The sequence below is a fragment of the Canis lupus genome, chromosome 12, assembly GCF_011100685.1.
Source record: "Canis lupus familiaris isolate Mischka breed German Shepherd chromosome 12, alternate assembly UU_Cfam_GSD_1.0, whole genome shotgun sequence".
Taxonomy (NCBI): domain Eukaryota; kingdom Metazoa; phylum Chordata; class Mammalia; order Carnivora; family Canidae; genus Canis; species Canis lupus.
In genome coordinates this window covers 7,900,352-7,920,733 of record NC_049233.1, presented here as the reverse complement: position 1 = coordinate 7,920,733, position 20,382 = coordinate 7,900,352, and the positions used below count along the sequence as shown (strand labels likewise).

The following is a 20,382-nucleotide window of genomic DNA, read 5'->3' as shown; positions in this document are numbered from 1 at the left end:
TTAAGGGGAGCCTGGGTGGCTCAGTTGGTTGAGCTGCTGACTCTTGATTTCAGCTCGGGTCAGGATCTTAGGTGGTGGGATCGAGCCCTAAGTTGGGCTCCATACTCAGCTGGGAGTCTACTTGAGATTCTCTCTCCCTCTCCCTTTGTCCCTACCCCCACACCATGTGCACACTCTCTCTCTCTCAAATAAATAAATCTTTTTTAAAAACAGTATTCAATATTTATTGAACATCAGATATGTTCCAGGTAGTATGCTAAGTGTCTCATCTAAAGCAGCTCATGAGGTGAGTACTGTCATTGTTACCAGCAGAAGAGATGGAATTAAAGAGGTCAGGTAACCTTCATAGTCAAATTTGAGAGCCATAGTTATACTTGCTTTTTAAGGATAGATCTGAAAGTCTACTTAATATGTAGAGTTGATGTAAAATGGGTCATTCAAATACTTCCTGAGAATAAAATCTTCTCAAAAACTTCGGATAATACTGTACTGCTGTAACCATGGCAGTAAGTAGCCACCATATCCCAGTTTTAAACCTAAGCCATAGACCAACTGACCTCAGTTCACATACTTAAAAAAAAAAAAAGATTTTATTTATTTATTCATGAGAGACACAGAGAGCGTGGCAGAAACAGGCAGGGGGAGAAGCAGGCTCCCCAAGGGGAACCCAGTGTGGGACTCATACCAGGACCCTGGAATCAGGATGATCCAAATGCAAATGCTCAACCACTGAGCCACCCAGGCAGGACCCTCACATACGTTTGCCAACCAATCAGCATCGGGCCCTCCCTTCTGAATGTCAACCAATCAAAAAGAACCTATTTAATAAGCCCATCTCTGAGTGCCAACCAATCAACAACAGTCTCATTTGAGTAAACATCTTCTACAGATGATAATAACCTATTTATACCCACAGTCCTTAAACCCCGTGCTGTCCAGACACCCAGTATGAATGTACTCTGCGGGGGACACTGTGCCTGCCCAGCATCACTCTCATTTACTCTCCTAATCAATAAAATAAGTTTGGGCTTTTTATTTCAGATAGTAAGTGGCTGTTTCATCATCCTTTGATACTCTAACCCCAAATGGATTAACTTCTCAGGAAACCTCAAATTGTTTGACTCCTAGCTCATGTATACAACTCCCTCCTCAGAGAAACCTGAAAAGGAGTTTCACCTATAGTTTAGTTGTCTGACTGCCAATTGGGGAATTGCATTATAGTCAGTATATTAAGCCACCCTAGTATAGTATTATTTACAAATAATATATAATAGTATATTATATAACATACAAATTATATAAATGCATTTATACAACATATATATGAACAATATTGGTGGTCAGGAAATATTTGATATTTACAGTATGGTACCGAAGTAGATTTCTTTCTTTTTTTAAGATTTTATTTACTTATTCATGAGAGACACACAGAAAGAGGCAGAGACACAGGCAGAGGGAGAAGCAGGCTCCCTATACGGAGCCTGATGCAGGACTTGATCCCAGGCCCCTGGGATTATGACCTGAGCTGAAGGCAGATGCTCAACCACTGAGCCACCCAGGCGTCCCTCATAACTGCTTTCTAAATAAGGCAACGTTTCATGTGAAAATACAAATACTTTACATAATATTATTAAAACACCTGTATGCAATTCAAGTGCTCCCACAACAATAATAGGCTTCAATTCATCAATCTCCTGTTCAAAAGTGGCGAAGTGTAGAATTTCTGATCTGATTTCAGTCAGAGAGGGGTTGTTAGCTAAAAACTCCTGTAGTAAAGAAACAATGTTTTCTTTAGTTTTTTGGCAGTATAAATCTCACACTGCCCTTTTTTAAAAAATATATATATATACTTATCCACTTGTACATCAGGCCAGTGGCTCAGTAAAGAAAGGGATGAACTGATAGTATTGGAAAATGAAGCTATGTGAGAGAATGTCATAGCCTACCAGGAGTAACTAAGTTATTCATGTGTCCTTGAGTCTCTAGCCAAAAATACAGCTGAATCTCTGTAAGTGTAATATATTCTTGAATACCCAGCCTCCGAATGTGTCTGGAGCCTAATTGGTACTCAATTGTTTACACAAATTAAAAGAAATCTATCTGAGCCTCCTTCCTCTCAGTTGCCTCAGAATGTCAATGTGAAAATTGCAGAAACTCTAATATGTTAGGTGCTTAGCATTTACAGATTCCTGATCTCTGCTCATGAGTTCCTGTCACGATCACTAACACTTTCCTGGTCCTCTCATGCAAGTTAGATACAAACAATTCAAACCCAAACTACATCCCAGGCAGCAGAAATACACCTTCACTTTCACATCCCGGTCCTCTGTCCAGAGCGTCTTGTACTTCTGAAAGTCCTGCAAGGCCTCATGAGCCACCTTTTGTAGAGAATTCACAGAAGAAGAAAGGAGAAGAACCAACTTGGAAATGTCTTTGTGCTCTGCTACCCCTGGATAAAAATTCTTCAGCTTCCTTGCAGGAATAATTTCTTCAAAGGATCCTGAAAACACATGTTTTTATATGTATATAACTTTTCTATTCAACTTTAAATATTATCAATGTTAATATTTATAGACTTTTTTGTAGTTTTTAAAAGACTCTCCCTCCAAATAATTAAGAGCTATTCCTTTAAACCTTCACTTAATCTTATTAAACCACTGTGTCAGATTTTGAGGTCTAGATTTCTTTAATGTGGGAAAACTGTTTTCAGAGAAAAGAACTTAAAAACACTGATTAAACCCTCCTACCCAAATAACTCCTCTGAGAAAAGGTCAAAAGAGCTCACATTGTTGCTCTACCAAACAGCATGGTGGTTGAAAGAGAGGCACCATGCTTATTACCCAAGTAACCTTAGGCCAGTTTTGGATCTTCATGGAGGATTAAATGAGACAACATATGTTCATCCTCTCAGCTCAGCATCTGGTATATAGAAATCATGCAATCACTATCAACCACCATTATAAATATCTCTTGCCAAAATCTGATCATGTCACTTCTTGATCAAAATTTTCAATTAGGTATTCTCCATCAAACCAACTATACTGATAGTTTTGTTTGGCCCAAACAATGCCTTACTTTTTTCAAGGCGTTTGTGAACAATTAAAAAGGATAATCGTTCATGCAAAATTCCAGATTTCTAACTTCTCTTTTAAAAAGGTTTCATCAAAATAAAAAAAAAATAAAAAATAAATAAATAAAAAGGTTTCATCTAAGGTGCCTGGGTGGCTGAGTTGATTAAGTGTCCAACTCTTGATTTTGGCTTAGGTTATGATCTCAGGGTTGTGAGATCTAGCCCCATGTCGAGCCCTACATTGGGCTCCATGTTGGGCATGGAGCCTGCTTAAGATTCTCTCTGTCCCTTCTCTCTCTCTCAAAAAATTTTAAAAAATAAATGAAAATAAAAAGATTAAATCTAGTAGTCCAGGGCACATGTTCCTGCATGGCAACAATTAGCCAAAGCTGAGAAGCGTCTCTTAAAGGGACATTCCTGTTGAACCTGCCATAGTCTCCTCTAAGACCAGGTCACTCATTTATTCTTTTGTCTTAATTTTAATCAAAATTAAAGCAAAAGAAAGTACAAGGTATTGGCTTAATTAATTAAGTAACTAATGTTGCATGTCCTGGCAATTCCCTTTTATTGCACAGAAGTATTCCACTGTGTAGCTATGCCTCATTTTGTTTGTCCACTGACCAGTTTTTGGACATCTGGCTAGCAATTTGAAGCTATTACAAATAACGCAGCAGTGAACACTCACATCTTTACATGGATATATGATTTCATTTCTCTTGGGTAAATTCCTAGGGATGGAATTCCTGAGCCAAATGATACAGGTATGTTCAACTTTTTAAGTGTCAAACTGCTTTCAAAGTAGCTATACCATTTCATACACTTCCCTCAGTGATGCATCAGAGTTCATGTTCTTTGTCAAAAATCAGTAGATTATTTTTCAATTTTACCAATTCCAATAGATGTGCAGTGGTATATCATAATGGTTTTAACCTGTATTTCCATAATAACTAATGGTGTTGAGCATCTTTTCATGTGTTTTTTAGCCAGTTATATATCTTCTTTGTTGAACTCATCTTTTGCCCATTTGGGGAGGGTGATGATCTTATTACTTAGTTTGAGTTCTTTATATATCCTGAATACAAGTACTTTATATCAGATGTACAAGTTGCAAATATTTTCTCCAAATGTGTGGCTTCCCTTTTTAATTTTTTAAAATGATATATTTTAAAGAGCAAAAGTTTTTAATTTGGTTGAAGTCCAATTTGTCAATTTTCTTTGTAATGGATCATGTTTTTTGTTGTCCTGACAAATTTTTGCCTAACCTCATCACAAACTTACATGTTCTCTTCTAAAATTTTTATACTTTTATTTCTTCTGTAATTGACTTTGTGTTCATTTCTTTGCATGGTGTGAGGTAAGAGACCAATTTCATTTTTTTTGCATCTACATGTCTAATTGTTCGAGCACCATGTATTAAAGAGACAACCCATTTCCCCATTTTTTGACTCGACATCCCTTCAGAAACTCAGTTGACTCTGAAGTTTATATCTGAATTGCCTATTCCATCCCATTGATCTAAATGTCTATCCTTAGGCCAACACTACATTGTTTTGATTACTGTAACTTTATAGTATGTTTTGAAATCAACTCACACACGTACTCCAGCTTTAATATCCTTCTTAAAAGTTGTATTGGATATTATAGTTTCTTTGAATTTTCCTACTCCCTATTCAAATCTCAGGATCAACTCAATTTCTGTAAAACCACTTTGAGATTTTGATTGAGATTCCACTAAATCTATAGATTAATTTGGGAGAACTGCCACCTTAGCAGTAATGAGTCTTCTAACCCATGAACATGGTGTATCTTTCAGCAATGTTTTGTAGCTTCCAGTGTACAGGCTTTACATTTCTTCTGTAAAATTTATTCTTTATGATATTATTGTGAATGAAATTGTTTTTTTTTTTGAAGTTTCTTTTTTCTTTTTTTTTAATTTTTTTTTATTTATTTATGATAGTCACAGAGAGAGAGAGAGAGGCAGAGACATAGGCAGAGGGAGAAGCAGGCTCCATGCACCGGGAGCCTGATGTGGGATTCGATCCCCAATCTCCAGGATCGCGCCCTGGGCCAAAGGCAGGCGCCAAACCGCGGCGCCACCCAGGGATCCCTTGAAATTGTTTTTTCAATTTCATTTTCAGATTATTCATTTCTAGTATTTAGAAATACAATTGAGCTTTGTATGTTGATCTTATACCCTGTACACTTGTTGAACTCATTTGTTAATTCTAATCATTTTGCATGTGTATGTATTCCAAGGATGTTTTTGCATACGTGATGTTATGTTAATAAAGCCCGTTTTGTTTCTTCCTTTCCAATCTGCATATCTCTAATTTCTTATTAAATCCAGATCGAATTGCTAGTATAATGTTATATAGACGTTGTGAAAGGTGGCATTCTTAACTTGTTCTTCATCTTAGGGGGAAATAATTTAGTCTTTCACCATTAAGTATGATGTTGACTGTAGGCTTTTCATAGTTGCCTTTTAGTAGGTTGAAGAAGTTCAGTTCTAACCCCAGATCATTGAATATGTTTATCATGAAGGAAAGTTGGATTTTGCCAAATCCTTTCTGTGTCTACTGAGGTGATCAAGTGATTTTGTCCTTTATTTTATTAATAGGTTGTATTTTAGAGTTAAACCAACCTTGTATTTCTGGATAAGCCTCTTTTGGTCATAATATATGCTTCTTTTTATATGTTTCTGGATTCAGTTTGCTGACATTTTGTTAAAGATTCCAGCATGATCACTTAAATTTAAGGATTCTTTAAGGAATGCTTTATAAAGAAGTCAAATTTAAACATATTTTCTTCAATGGTTTGAGCTTTGTTCTTGAAAATTTTTCCCTACCCTAATGTTATAAATTTATTGTTATGTTTTTTTTTTAATTTTTTATTTATTTATGATAGTCACACAGAGAGAGAGAGAGAGAGGCAGAGACACAGGCAGAGGGAGGAGCAGGCTCCATGCACCGGGAGCCCGATGTGGGATTCGATCCCGGGTCTCCAGGATCGCGCCCTGGGCCAAAGACAGGCGCTAAACCGCTGCGCCACCTAGGGATCCCCTATTGTTATGTTTTATTCAAAGTGTTTTAGAATACATATATTTAACAGTGCTATAAAATATAGAATAATGGATATGAATTTAAGATGCTTTTAAAATCTAATTTAGGTTCAAGTTTTTCTATATGAATAAAAGTCTCTAATATCATTTATTTAATAGCACATTCTTTCCCCCTGATTTGTAAATCTAGCTGTGTCATATATCTAATTTTCGTATATACAAATGTTTCTGCCCTTTGTCCTGTTCCACTGATCTATCTATTCTTGGACCATTAGGAGAGTGTGTTAGTCTAGGTTAATAACACTCCTTCCTGCCACATATGGCAGGACAGGACTTCCTACCTTGTTTTCCTTCACCAATATTTTAAGCTATTTTTGACTGCACCTCCATATGACTTTACCCAAAAATTAAAATTAATTTAACAAATTGTAGAAAAAATTCTGTTGTGATTCCATTGGAGTTGTACTGAGCTTATAAATTAATTAAAAAATTGAGTTAAAAAAATAAAAATAAAAAATAAAAAATTGAGTTCTTCATGTTGTGGATTTATTCCTATCTTCCATTATACCATTCAGTAAAATGCTATGCAATATTTTTTAATTTATTTATTAAGTTCCTTATGGTTTTTTGCTACTGAAAAATCCATTATTTTCTATTACATTTTCCCCAGCTTTACTGAGATATAATTGACATATAATTCTATTACATTGTAATCTAATTATTGGCTATTATAGAAATACTTTTGTATGTTGGTCTTTTATACATAAGCATTACTGTTCTAATAGTTGTTTCTAGATTCATTGGATTTCCTATGCATGATCTTTAAAGTAAGGACAATCTTAGTCTTCCCTTCCAATTATCTCATCTTTTATTGTCTGATTTCTTCAATAAAATATTGAATAGAAGTGATGATAGCAGGTTTCCTTGTTTTATTCTTCATTTTAATGGGAAATAAATGCTTCTAAATTTTTCCACAGATACCATTAGCAGAAAATGCTTCATAGTCCTAGTGTTTTAGGAGGATATGTATGAGTAACTAAAATATATCATATATACAACAGCATATACAAAACAGTAGTTAAAGAAGAATATGACATATATAAAACATCCATTAAATAAGAAGGAAAATAATTTCAATGTATTCAACACCCAGATTAAGGAGACCATGGTGCTAATATTTCAGTAGTCTTCTCTAGGCCCTCTTCAATCATATATTCCTCTCTTTCTCCCAGAGGTAACAACCAAGATCCTGAATTTTCTTTGAAGGTAAGCCAACATGCTTACCTCTAAACAATATATTATTTAACTTTTTTAATAATAAATTTATTTTTTATTGGTGTTCAATTTGCCAACATACAGAATAACACCCAGTGCTCATCCCGTCAAGTGCCCACCTCAGTGCCCGCCACCCAGTCACCCCCACCCGCTGCCCTCCACCCCTTCCACCACCCCTAGTTTGTTTCCCAGAGTTAGGAGTCTTCCATGTTCTGTCTCCCTTTCTGATATTTCCCACTTATTTTTTCTCCTTTCCCCTTTATTCCCTTTCACTATTATTTATATTCCCCAAATGAATGAGACCATATAATGTTTGTCCTTCTCCGATTGACTTATTTCACTCAGCATAATACCCTCCAGTTCCAACCACATCGAAGCAAATGGTGGGTATTTGTCGTTTCTAATGGCTGAGTAATTATTTAATTTTTTTTTTTTTTTTTTTTTTTTTATGATAGTCACAGAGAGAGAGAGAGAGAGGCAGAGACACAGGCAGAGGGAGAAGCAGGCTCCATGCACCAGGAGCCCGACGTAGGATTCGATCCCGGGTGTCCAGGATCACGACCTGGGCCAAAGGCAGGCACCAAACAGCTGCGCCACCCAGGGATCCCTAATTATTTAATTTTTTTAACTGAGCACTAAGCACAAACCTAGTTGTAAAGGTAAGAACATTAATTGCCCATGTTAGAAGAATGTTCTCGGGAGGAAAAAAAAAAAAAAGCTAAACAGTCTGCATCTAGTTTGGCTTCAGCTTTCCTCCAAATTTACAAAAGCCCTTTTGGGGGGAAGCCATGTGGTAGGATCATAGGTAAGTCCTATCATTTATAATCTGGAAAACACAGGCCTCATTATAATCAGAGCATCTGGCAGGTCTATGTTTATGAGCCATGTAAAGGAGTCCAGCAGGAATATGGCCAGAGCAGTGGGCTAATCTTTTTCCGTGTTTTTTTTTTTAATTCCTTTTAAACATTTATCTATTTATTTGAGAGAGAGAGAGAAAGAGGTGTGTGGGGGGGGCGGGGAGCAGAGAGATAAGGAGAGAATCCTCAAGCAGAACCCCTGCTGAGCGTAGAGCCAGACACAGGGCTTGGTGCCAGGACTCTGAGATGATGACCTGAGCTGAAATCAAGAGTCAGATGCTTAACCGACTGAGGCAGCCAGGTGCCCCTAATCTTTTTTTCTTCAAATCACAATTCCTTCCCTCTAGCTTCCAGTAGCAAGTCAAAGCAAAACACTTCCAAAGAATGAACTGAGTTTCCTCAACTGACCTAGGCCAATAGGAGTAGTTCGCAACTTCATCAGCATATGTGATAACAAAAAACACAGCCAAGAATGTGGACCAGACTTACCCAGGCATTCAGTCTTCAAGTTAAAAGACAGTATAATGTCATCAGGCATTTTGGTGAAGGCAGTAAAAACTCATCTATCTCTTGAGTCAACTGGTTGCCCTCTCTGCTTATAATACGATTGTCATGGTGTATTCATCTTTTATCATTCATCTAGGAATTCCCTTCACCTCTGCTATAGTTCATTCCCATTTCCAATATCCTATGTCTCCTTTTTGCTTGTCTTCTTGCTTTGTTTTCTCATGTGGAAGAGTACACCTTTAATAACTTTGTGACAAAGGGTGCATTGAGGGTACATATTTTAAGACATTGCATGTCTGCAAATGTCTTTATTATACTGAGTTGATAATTTGACAGAAAATAGAATTCTTACTTGCAAGGTTGCAGTTAAGTCCAAAGGCTCTTGCACCTAGTGGTTTTTAAATTAGCCTGCTATAATAATAGAAAGATATATGGAATGAACTAGGGAGAAAATAAAGAATAGTGGCAATTATTGGACCAAAGGTCAGAGAATTGAATTCTAGTTCTCTTCCCTGGATTCCTTCCCAGCCCTATCACTAGGTTTGTGACTCTGCACAAATTATTTAACATCTCTGAAAAAAAAAGATGGAACTAATAGCTCTTTTGCCACCACTTTTATGTGTATACATAGACCTCGCAAGTTTTCTTTCCCAGACCTCCTTGCCTCCAATTTTCCAATGTTGCTCCTTCTAGGTCCTGAACAACCAGTCCAGCCACTCATCACTGTCCAAGAGTCCATGTATATCTTTCCTTCAGACATTTCCATCTTCTTTAAAAGGATATGCTGCTTAAAGCTCTACCTACTGTGGAGAATTTCCCTTCTTGCTGTCCTTAAGGGCCATTCCTTTTAGGCTATAGTGTGGTAGGAGTCCATTTTTAGCTTACACCAATGTATCAAACCAACTCAAGATAGACTGGGTCTAAGATTTTTCATCCTCCATTAGCTGGTTGTAGGGAATACCCCCTGAGACCACAGATATAATCAGAGAGAACAGTGTTAGTGCAACATAGAAAGGGGGTATGGAGCCTGGGCCATCTATTCATGTAATTTGCATGGTATTTTATTGTTTTTAATTCGCATTTTCCTGGTTACCAATGGAGATGACACAGTTTTAGAAAAAGTATTTGACTTTTTTTTAGATTCCACATATCAATGAGGTTATATGATATTTGTCTGTGTCTGGTTTATTTTATTTAGCATAACATCCTTTGGGTTCATCCTTATTGTCACCAGTGGCAGGATTTCCTTCTTTTTAAGGTTGCATAATATTCCATTGTCAAAAAAAGTCAAACTCATAGTAACACAGAGTAGCACAGTGGTTACCAGAGGCTGAGGAGTGGAGGAAAGGGGAGATCTTGATCAAAGGGTACAAACTCTCAGTTATATGATAAATAAGTTCTGGAGATTTAATGTACAGCATAGTGACTACAGATAATACTAATGTCTTGTACACTTGAAATTTGCTAAGAGAGTAGATTTCAAATCTTCTTACCACATGCATACACCAAAAAATGGTAACTGTAGGAGGTGATGGACATGTTAATTACTGTGATTGTGGTAATCATTTCACAATATATACCTATATCAAGATATTACATTTATATCCTAAATACATGCAATTTTTACTTATCAATAGTTTGGCTTTCTACACAAAAGTGTCCAAAAATGTACATGGAACTTTGGGTCAGTGGCTTATCACACTGATAATTACTTAAGGGAATAATAGCTTATATGTACTGAACATACAAAGAACACATGACCTCAAACTTCTAAGCACTATGTTCCAGCAAACTAAGTTCATTGCACCAAATACAATGCCGAAAGTAGAATTAGTACCAAGTCTTCTTATAATTTTTCTTTGAATCTAAGATTATGATAGAACGGTGATAAAAATCCTTGTTCTCCTATTTCTTTTTTTTTTTTTTTTATTTATGATAGTCACATCAGAGAGAGAGAGAGAGAGAGAGAGGCAGAGACACAGGCAGAGGGAGAAGCAGGCAGGCTCCATGCACCGGGAGCCCGACGTGGGATTCGATCCCAGGTCTCCAGGATCGCGCCCTGGGCCAAAGGCAGGTGCTAAACCGCTGCACCACCCAGGGATCCCCTGTTCTCCTATTTCTAAACTCTAGATGGAAATGTCTGTATGTTATATTTATGATGGAGGATGGAGAACACTCATTTTTTATTTTTAATGCAAAATTTAACAAATAGACATGTAAAAATGACTAATCAGCCATAAGAAAGAATGGAATCTTGCCATTTGCAACAAGATGGTTGGAGCTAGAGAGTATAATGCTAAGTGAAATAAGCCAGTCAGAGAAAGACAAATACCATATTATTTCACTCATGTATGGAATTTAAGAAACAAAACAAATGAAAAAGAAAAAAAAAGAGAGACAAACCAAAAAACAGACTCCTAACTCTAGAGAACAAATGGTTACCAGAGGGGAAGTAGGTTGGGGGCTGGGTAAAATAGGTGAAGGGGATTGAGAGTACACTTATCTTGGTGAGCACAGAGTAATATTTGGAAATGTTGAATCATTACACTATATTCCTGAAACTAATATAACACTGCTTGTTAACTACCTTGGAATTAAAATTTTAAGACTCTATATGCTGTTGTACCCAGGAAGAATCACAAAGATTGTTGACTAGTTGTTATAATTCTAAGATTCTATTCATCTGAGATTTGTTTTAACATTCTTACTCTCTTCCTTCTTCCCAGGTTTTGCTGTATTTAAATGGGTCACTTCAGTAGTAGTACGGCTGGGGCTGGTGACAACAGGCTTTATGTGACGGGTCTGCTGTTGCCCCCAGTGGGCCACTCCTCTGCTGACCTCCAGGGTTAGCTGGATCATCCGGTTAATGGCTTGTTGAATGTCATCCAAACTAGGAACCATTACCTGTGGAGTGAATAAACAGATTCCTGGTACTGGCGGCACACGCCACCCATCCCTCTGCTTCTCACCAACCTGTCCCCCATTGGGTAGGAAAGGTAGGAAAGCCTCAGCTGGCCCAGTGGAAGGTTGCTTGGAGGGAATGGGTATTAGAGGAGGGTAGGCCACGGATTCTCCCTATCCTGAGGTTTTCCCATTTTTTCATTTCCTGCAGGCTAACAGGTCAAGCATAGTACTTGTCATCCTTTCCCTGCCAGGGTGGCTGGATATAGCCAGAAATTGTGGACTATGTGTTGGAGCCCAAGAAGCAAATTGACTGAAGAAGCTATCCTGCCAACGTTTGGACTTCAGTTCTCTGAAATGTGCCAAATAAGCACAGAAGCTGTCCTCCAGGAGGCCAAACCGTGTAGGTATAGGTAGTGGTAGATGAGTCACAGATTGTTCTTGCCCAGCCTTATCCCGTGGCCCCTCACAGAGTGCACCTCAGTCATCCTGTGTGACTGGAGTTCCAAATGCCAAGTGACAGCTAGGATGGTGGTAGATATAAGTGCCAGGAGAAGGCACAAGAATCTCTGTGCTTGGGGCATAGGCTCTTCCTTTCTTTCTCTTCTGCCATTCTTGGTTACCTCACAGTTTTGTGTTTGGGGTAGGGATTTGGACTTCTGACATGGACTATTTAGATAATTTAATGCTTAAAGAAAGAAAAAGCAAGAATACTTTTAGAGTACTTGCTAACGGATGGCTGAATAGATGCTTAACTCATCTCTTACACTAACCTTCAATACCTCATGAACTATGCAGAGAATTTTTTATAATAGATAAAAAAATAATGTTCCAATTTTTGTTAAAAACTGGGGTGAAAATTACCCAAATGTAATTGTATTAACTTGAATATTTAATTATACTTACCACATTTGGAATCGCAAGGTGTACTTCAGTTTTTATAAAGGAAATAACATCTTCTGATCGTTTTCGTCCATATTGGCTGGAATAAGATACACATGTAACTTATAAAACTTAACCTAAAATTTCATAAAATTTTGAAATGGTAGCTATGCTAACATTCTCAATCCTAAAAATAAAGACCATTTTCAAAATACCAAATTGCATGAGGAATATTATTTATAATGAAACCATACATTTCAGAGAACTAAGAAAACATGATGCTTTAATATTATTATAAGTGAAATATTAGTCTTCTGTACATTTTCTCATATTCTAATGTTGCTTTCTCTCAGTAATAACCATTTAATAATGTTTACTAAAAGCATATCCTAGGGGCACCTGAATGGCTCAGTCGGTTAAGTGTCTGCCTTCTGCTTTGGTCATGATCTGGGGTCCTGGGATTGAGCCTTGCATCAGGTTCCCTGCTCAGCTGGGAGTCTGCTTCTCCCTCTCCCTCTGCCTTCCTGATTTGTGATCTGTCTCTCTCTTAAATAAATAAAATCTTAAAGAAAAAATAAAAAAATAAAAGCACATCCTGTTCCTAGCCCTGTAAGAGATGCCAGACAAGATCACCAACAAAAAATATATAGCTTCATATACTTTTTTATATACACTTTTTTGCAAGATTATACAAGAGATTTCTGGCCAAAGCCTTCCAAAAACTGCTGTTTTGTTTTGTTTTGTTTTGTTTTGTTTTGTTTCGGGGGGAAGGGGCGGTGAGCAAGGGGAGAAGAAGAGAGAGAATCTTAAGCAAGCTATACACCCAGCACAGAGCCTGACACCGGGATCAGGACCTAAGCCGAAATCAAGATCAACACTTAACTAACTGAGCCACCCAGGTGCCCCTAAAACCTACTTTTTTAAACAACATACTCATGCTCAGACAGAAGTACATACATACAGACACACGAGCACAAGTAATGAAGAACACACATCAGAGCTGCAGATTAGTTTGCTTATCTCCACCTTTTTTGACCTCTGTCCCCATCTCAAACAAAATTATAATAAATGTTTTATTGCTCTCCATAGCAAGAAATTGCTGTTATACTGAAAAACAACATCTCCATTTATAGGTAAGCAGATGGGGGAGGAGAATCATAAGAAAGATAAAGCCTTTGCAGTTCAACCTGAAGGCCCAGCTTTAGCACACTGATAAACATATTATTGCAAGGAAATCTTTGAACCAAAAGCAAGCAAATAAAGGGGGAAAAACCTCTAATTCATAGTCTCATTGTGAAATCCAAAATGCAACAATAAAATCAGTGTATTTCACTGTATTTAAAAGGACACAATCCCAGGACAAGAAAGAGTTTTATAAAGCAAAAACCGCCTAAGCAACAGAGGCAGTGAACAGCACACTGGATCATTCAGTAACTTATTTGACACATTACAGCTTAAAGAATTCTCTAAAATTTCATATGCAAAATACCAAAAGATAGATACTTCTTAAAGAAAAGGTAAAAAAGATAAAAAAGAGTAATGTTTACTGAATGTTTAATGTATGCCAGGCACTTTTCCAAACACTTTCCGTGAATTAACACATTTTGTGCTCACATTAACTATGTGAGACAGATCCTATGATTAATTTTTGCACTTTGTGTATAAAGAAACTAAGGTAGAGAGAGGTTGAGTAACTTACAGAGGGTCGCTCAGCTCAGAGATGCTTTACTACCTCAATGCAGCCCATGAATTCTACGTATGGTCAATTAAAGCACAGCTCTTCCCTAACCTTAAGAAAGAAACTGTTTTATCATCTTCAAAAGATTCTCTACGTGCCTGAAAGGATTAATGAGAGAAATTACCTACACATAAACATAAAATTTGTGAATTTCCAGGTTAAAAGGGGAAATCCTGTAAGCATCAAAACAACAGGGTGTTACTTAGAAAGCTGGATTAACAGCAGAACTCTGTCTGAAAGTGGAAACAAAAGAAGCCAACAAAACAGTATTTGCAAGGTGCGTGGGTCATGATCCTGGGGTCCTGGGATGGAGTCCCACATTGGGATCCCTGCGGGGAGCCTGCTTCTTCCTCTGCCTATGTCTCTGTTTCTCTCTCTGTGTGTTTCATGACTAAAAAAAATCTTAAAAAACAAAACAGGATTTGTAGAGTGTGAGAGAAAGAAAATGTGATTCGAGCTGACCAAACTAGCACTCGTGTGTTAGGGTAAGAAAAAGACATTTTAGACAAAGAAGGATGTTCAAGTATTATGCTTATGTATATCTCTTCAAAAATTGCTTAAATACTGCAGGACTTGTAAGTCAATGTGGCATAGAGAGTTCAGACTTCAAAAACCCCTCTTTGTGTCAAATACCTAACAATCATGCATCGAATATAAAGGACATGAGAGTGCTCATATACCAGGTTAGTATCTCCATTAACCAGAACAAGGTCAGGAATACATAAACAGGGTTGTAGCTGGGAATTAGGCAGTGACAGTAAAAGGTTGACTCCTGCAGACCATAGGGCACTGAAAGTACTCCGTATGAGGTAGGACCTCAGCCTGGTTTGGTACTGGAAGCCAGAAACTAAAACGATGCTCCTCCACTTATAAAGAGGCAAAGTGAAAACAAAATATAGTCCATGTCTGCAGCTACATCTCCAGAAGATCTGGGCTTGGGGTGATGAAACAAATCCACAGCATAACCAGAAGGTGATTAAGTCAGGCCACTTGTGTGCTCCCTAGCTGACCCTGCCATATCCCCAGTATCTCTGGGGGCAGTCATCATGAACAAATAAGACCTGGTTCTGAGATGAATGGATAAAGAAGATGTGGTTTATGTATACAATGGAATATTACTCAGCCATTAGAAATGACAAATACCCACCATTTGCTTTGACGTGGATGGAACGGAGGGTATTATGCTGAGTAAAATAAGTCAATCGGAGAAGGACAAACATTATATGGTCTCATTCATTTGGGGAATATAAATAATAGTGAAAGGGAATAGAGGGGAAGGGAGAAGAAATGGGTAGGAAATATCAGAAAGACATAGAAATATCAGAAAGGGAGACAGAACATGGAAGACTCCTAACTCTGAGAAACGAACTAGGGGTGGTGGAAGGGGAGGAGGAAGGGGGGTGGGGGTGACTGGGTGGCGGGCACTGAGGTGGGCACTTGACGGGATAAGCACTGGGTGTTATTCTGTATGTTGGCAAATTGAACACCAATAAAAAATAAATTTATTATTACAAAAAAAAAAAAAAAAGACCTGATTCTCTACTCAAGGTTCCCAGGATCATGGGAGACAAAGGTGAAACTCCCAGATAGGGAGGTGGGGGGGAGAGAAAAACACACACACACACACACACACACACACACACACACACACTTACACAGGCACACGTGCAGGCACCCACACTTCTCACTCAAAGAGGTCCTTGTAAACTAAAATCCCCATGGGCACGAATAAGTCTTTCAGTAAGAAAGAGGACCAAAGGAATTAATAATTGAAACAAAAACTCACTCCAGATAAAATCAATGTATAAAAGTATGACAAACTCTAAAATAAGTATATTGAGAATTTTCAAAGAGATAAATGAAGGCTATCTTCTCCCAAAATAATAAATAGTGTAAATTGAAAAGGAGAAATGATACAGTATCTGGAGAATTTAAAAAAAAAGTATTAATTGAAATATTTAAGATGCAAATGATGAGATCATCTTTAGACTAGAAAGAGAGCCATGTGCTCATAATGTAGCCCAGAAAGGCAAAAAAAGACAAAACATGTGACAGAGTAGTTAGCAAACCGGGAGGACAGACCAAAATTCCATGTCCTGTGTCCCCAGGACAGTTCCAGATTAAATCTGTCCTGACACTTCATCTGGATAGTGCCTCTTCACTCAAAAGAGTGTCCTGGTTGGAACAATAAATCATGTGGTTAATCTACTCAACACTCAATTATGAGAAGTTCCATAAGAATAAGGAAGGAGTTTCGTAGGGGAATGAAAGGAATGTCCCAGAAGCAATAACTGAAGAGGAAATTGCTGAGGGTTTTCCAGAATTAAGGAATGCTATTTGTCCTCAGTAAGAAAGTACACACTGAGAACAAAGCAGAATTAAATAAAGACAAATCCACACATGGAAAGAAAGTTATAGAACATCAAGGATAAAAAACAATCTTCAGTTAGACTTACTGCAGACTTCTCATCAGCAACCATGTAAGTCAGAAAAAGTGAAATACTTTTTCAAAGTGCTGAGAGACAAACAAAAATTTTTTATCCAACCAAACTGTCCTGAGAGTATGAAAGCAAAAAAGGCATTTTTCAGACTTCAAATGAAGAATAAGAGAGTTTACCCTTCCTATATCTTAAGGAACCAGTGGGATACAAGACATATACAGAATCAGAGATTTTAATAAAATATGCCAGTAAATAAATTATTTTTAAGTGTTCAGAAAAAGGTAAAAACTAAAACGTCAAGCAGCAATAATGAGGTAGGTACAGTTCAGTGAGTAAAGCACATCAAGACCCTTGTAGTTAGAAATAAGACCAGAAAACTGAATAACCATAGACAGTATTTTTTTTTAAGCTGGAGCAAGATATACAATAGTCTCAATTTAAGGGTAACTACTTAAATAACTGAAGTCCTGTAAAGAAAATAAAAGGAAAATATTATCCATCCCAAAGATAACTGAGATAATGAAATGAACCAAAGAAAACAGATACTAAAAAGAATACATAAAATTAAGTGTCATAAATTAAGTGTAACTACATAAAAAATCATAATAAATGTGAACTAATTAAACTCTTTTAAAAAGCAGAGATAATCAGATTGAATAAAAATAATCAGGCATAGGGGTGCTGAGGTGGCTCAGTCTATTAAGTGTCTGCCTTTGGCTCAGATCATGATCCTGGGGTCCTGGGATTGAGCCCCATGTTGGGCTCCCTGCTCAGCTGGGACACAGCTTCTCTTTCTCCATCTACCTGAACACCCTCCCCTCCTGTGCTCTCTCTCTGAAATAAATAAATAAAATTTTTAAAAATAATAATCATCATCAGGCATGTGATGTTTTTAAGAAATAAAAGAAAAAAACTGCCCAGTAAGGTTGGAAAAAGGGCTAAAAAGTGATATGCCAAAAAAGCTGGTAAAGTAAAATTAATAACAAACTAAAAACCATTTGAGTAATTAGGATTAATATACAAAAGGAATAAAATAAAAAGTAAAAAATACATCCTAAGTAGATTTAACTACTATGACCTTGCATGCACCTAACAGCATTGTCTTAAAACACATCAAACAAGAACTGATCAAAACAGAAGGAAAATTTGTCAAGTTCACAGTCACATTGGGAGATTATAATCATGTGATTAAATTAAAATTCAGCCATAAATAGCCAATGAATAAATCCAACAAAAATGTACAAGAATTTTACACAGAGAATTATAAAACTTCATTGAAAAATAGTAAAGAAGACTTAAATGGAGAGGTAATCCATGATTCTGGATGGTAGACTCAATATCGTAAGGATGCTGACTCTCTCCAAAATCACCTATAGATTCAATGTACTTTAAATAATCCTCTCAAAGAAAAAAGTAATTTTCAACAAACTTTGTTTAGTTAATTAATGAAACATATGGAAAAAATATATTGACCTCCTACCTCACAGTAAACGCAAAAATCAAGACTATGTGGGTTAAATCCCTAAGTATAAAAGACAAAAGTATAGAATTTTAGAAGACATTATGAGGTAAAGAACGATTTCTTATAAAAGACATAAAAAATCACAAAGATAAAAAAGTTTGAATATTTTCCAAAAAAGTTGATAAATTTTAATACTTTAAACTCAGTAAAAGACACCATAAAAAAGAATGAAAAGAGAGGCACAACAGGAAGAAGATATATGCTATATTATCATCAACAAAGTAATATATCAAGAACATCCATGAATAAGTCTAATCCAATAGAAAAATAGGTAAAAAGAAATAAATGAAGAAAGGAAAGAAGGGAAGAAAGTCAACCAAGCCAAGATAAGACAAGAGAAAGAAAAAAACACACATTTCAAGGAAATGAAGGCACAAATGGCTCATAAACATGAAAACATGTTCAACCTCATCAGTAACCAAAAAATGATCAATTCTTTTTAAGAAAATGATCATTTAAATCCCAGTGAGATGCAACTTCACACCCACTTGCTGGTAAGAATTTTTTAATTGAACAATATCAATTGTGTGCAAGGATGAGGAATGATGGGGACTCTCATGCTGGGCATCACATGGTAAAGTGAGGCATGCACATACCCCAGGGCCCAACCATTCCATTCATAACAAGTGTAGGAGACAGGTAAAAAAAATGTTCACAGAGGCTTTATTCAGAATAGCTCAAACTGGAAACCCAAATGACCATCATCAGTAGAAAAAACAGATTATGTATAATGAATTATATCAACATAGATGGATCTCAAAAACATAATACTGAACATAGTTCAGGTACAGACAAAATGTAGTGATACATTGATTAGGGATACAAACATGGTAAACTGCAAGGAAAATTAAGACAATAATAAACATGAAGTTTATTATTGGGATGGGATAGTGGTTACGTTTGGGTGCACAGAGAAAAGCCTGGTAAGGGGACCAATAGTGTTCAATGTTCTTTGTCTTGGCCTGGGTGCTAGGAATATGGTTGTTCATCTGATCGCTGTTCTTGAGGTACTACACATATATTTTCATACAGTTTTTTCATAAATGCTATTTGAATTTTATAATTTTTAAAATAATAAAAATAAGAGGTACTATTAGCATTATGTTATGACAGTATTACCAGGCTTATTTAGCATATCATCAACTTGCCTTAAAACAAATATTCTTTTTTTCATTGTGTCCAAAGATAACTGTGTAGCTTTTTGAAGACTGTCTAGTAATTGATGAGAGAAAAAGGCATAGATTTCTTTACATTCCTGTAACAAGAAATAATATTGATAGTTGGGTTCAATATGGTGGTATAGCAAGATCACCCACCCACCAATGTACCACAGCAGTCACAGTCATGTTCTACACTAGACTTAGTGCCAGGCCCACCCATTGCTGTGCCACAGCCACAGTTCTGCCACAATTGAAGGGCACACAAAGCCCACATAAGGGATACCCTTGAGTGCCTCGTTCTGATGATGAGGGAAGACTGAACTTCTGGGCATAAGGCCATTCCTTTAAGTCTATGAGACGTAGCAGACTTACCTAATACATAGAAACAAACACATGGGAATTAGGCAAAATTAGGAGACAGAGAAACATGTTCCAAACAAAAGAACAAGGGGGAAAAAAAACTCAGGAAAAGAACTAGATGTAACAGAGATAAGCAATCTACCTGATAAAGAGTACAAATAGACATAAAGAGGCTCACCAAACTTGGGAGAAGAATGGATGAACATAGTGAGAACTTCAACAAAGAGAGAGAAAATACAAGAAAGTATCTAAGAGAAGTTATAACTGAACTGAAAAATACACTAGAGGGGTTCAACAGCAGACTGGATGAAGCAGAGAACAGATCAGTGAGCTAGAAGACAAAGCAGTGGAATTCACCCAAAGCAGCAAAATAAAAACAGAATTAAGAAAAGTGAAATTATCTTAAGGAACCTTTGGAACAACATCAAGTGGTAAAAGTGCTTATAGGGAACTCAGAAGGAGAAGAGAGAGAGAGACAAAAAGAGCCAGAAAAATTATTTAAAGAAGTTAAGGCTAAAATTTTCCCTAGTCTGAAGAAGGAATTAGATATCCACGTGCATAAAGCACAAAGTTCCAAATAAGATGAACTCAAAGATATACACACCAAGACA

At 36.8% G+C, this 20,382-nt stretch overlaps 1 protein-coding gene across 1 annotated transcript in view; it reads right to left on the bottom strand.

Annotated features, from left to right (window-relative positions):
- The window catches only part of DNAH8 (dynein axonemal heavy chain 8), a 357,024-nt gene that overhangs the window by 240,694 nt on the left and 95,948 nt on the right, over positions 1–20,382 (bottom strand). Inside the window, exons 24-28 of the mRNA XM_038553950.1 lie at positions 19,400–19,506; positions 12,575–12,650; positions 11,476–11,671; positions 2,304–2,500; positions 1,640–1,766 (exon numbers count right to left, since the gene is read on the bottom strand). Of these exons, the coding sequence (XP_038409878.1) occupies positions 1,640–1,766; positions 2,304–2,500; positions 11,476–11,671; positions 12,575–12,650; positions 19,400–19,506 (703 nt within the window). The remainder of the gene's footprint in view (positions 1–1,639; positions 1,767–2,303; positions 2,501–11,475; positions 11,672–12,574; positions 12,651–19,399; positions 19,507–20,382) is intronic.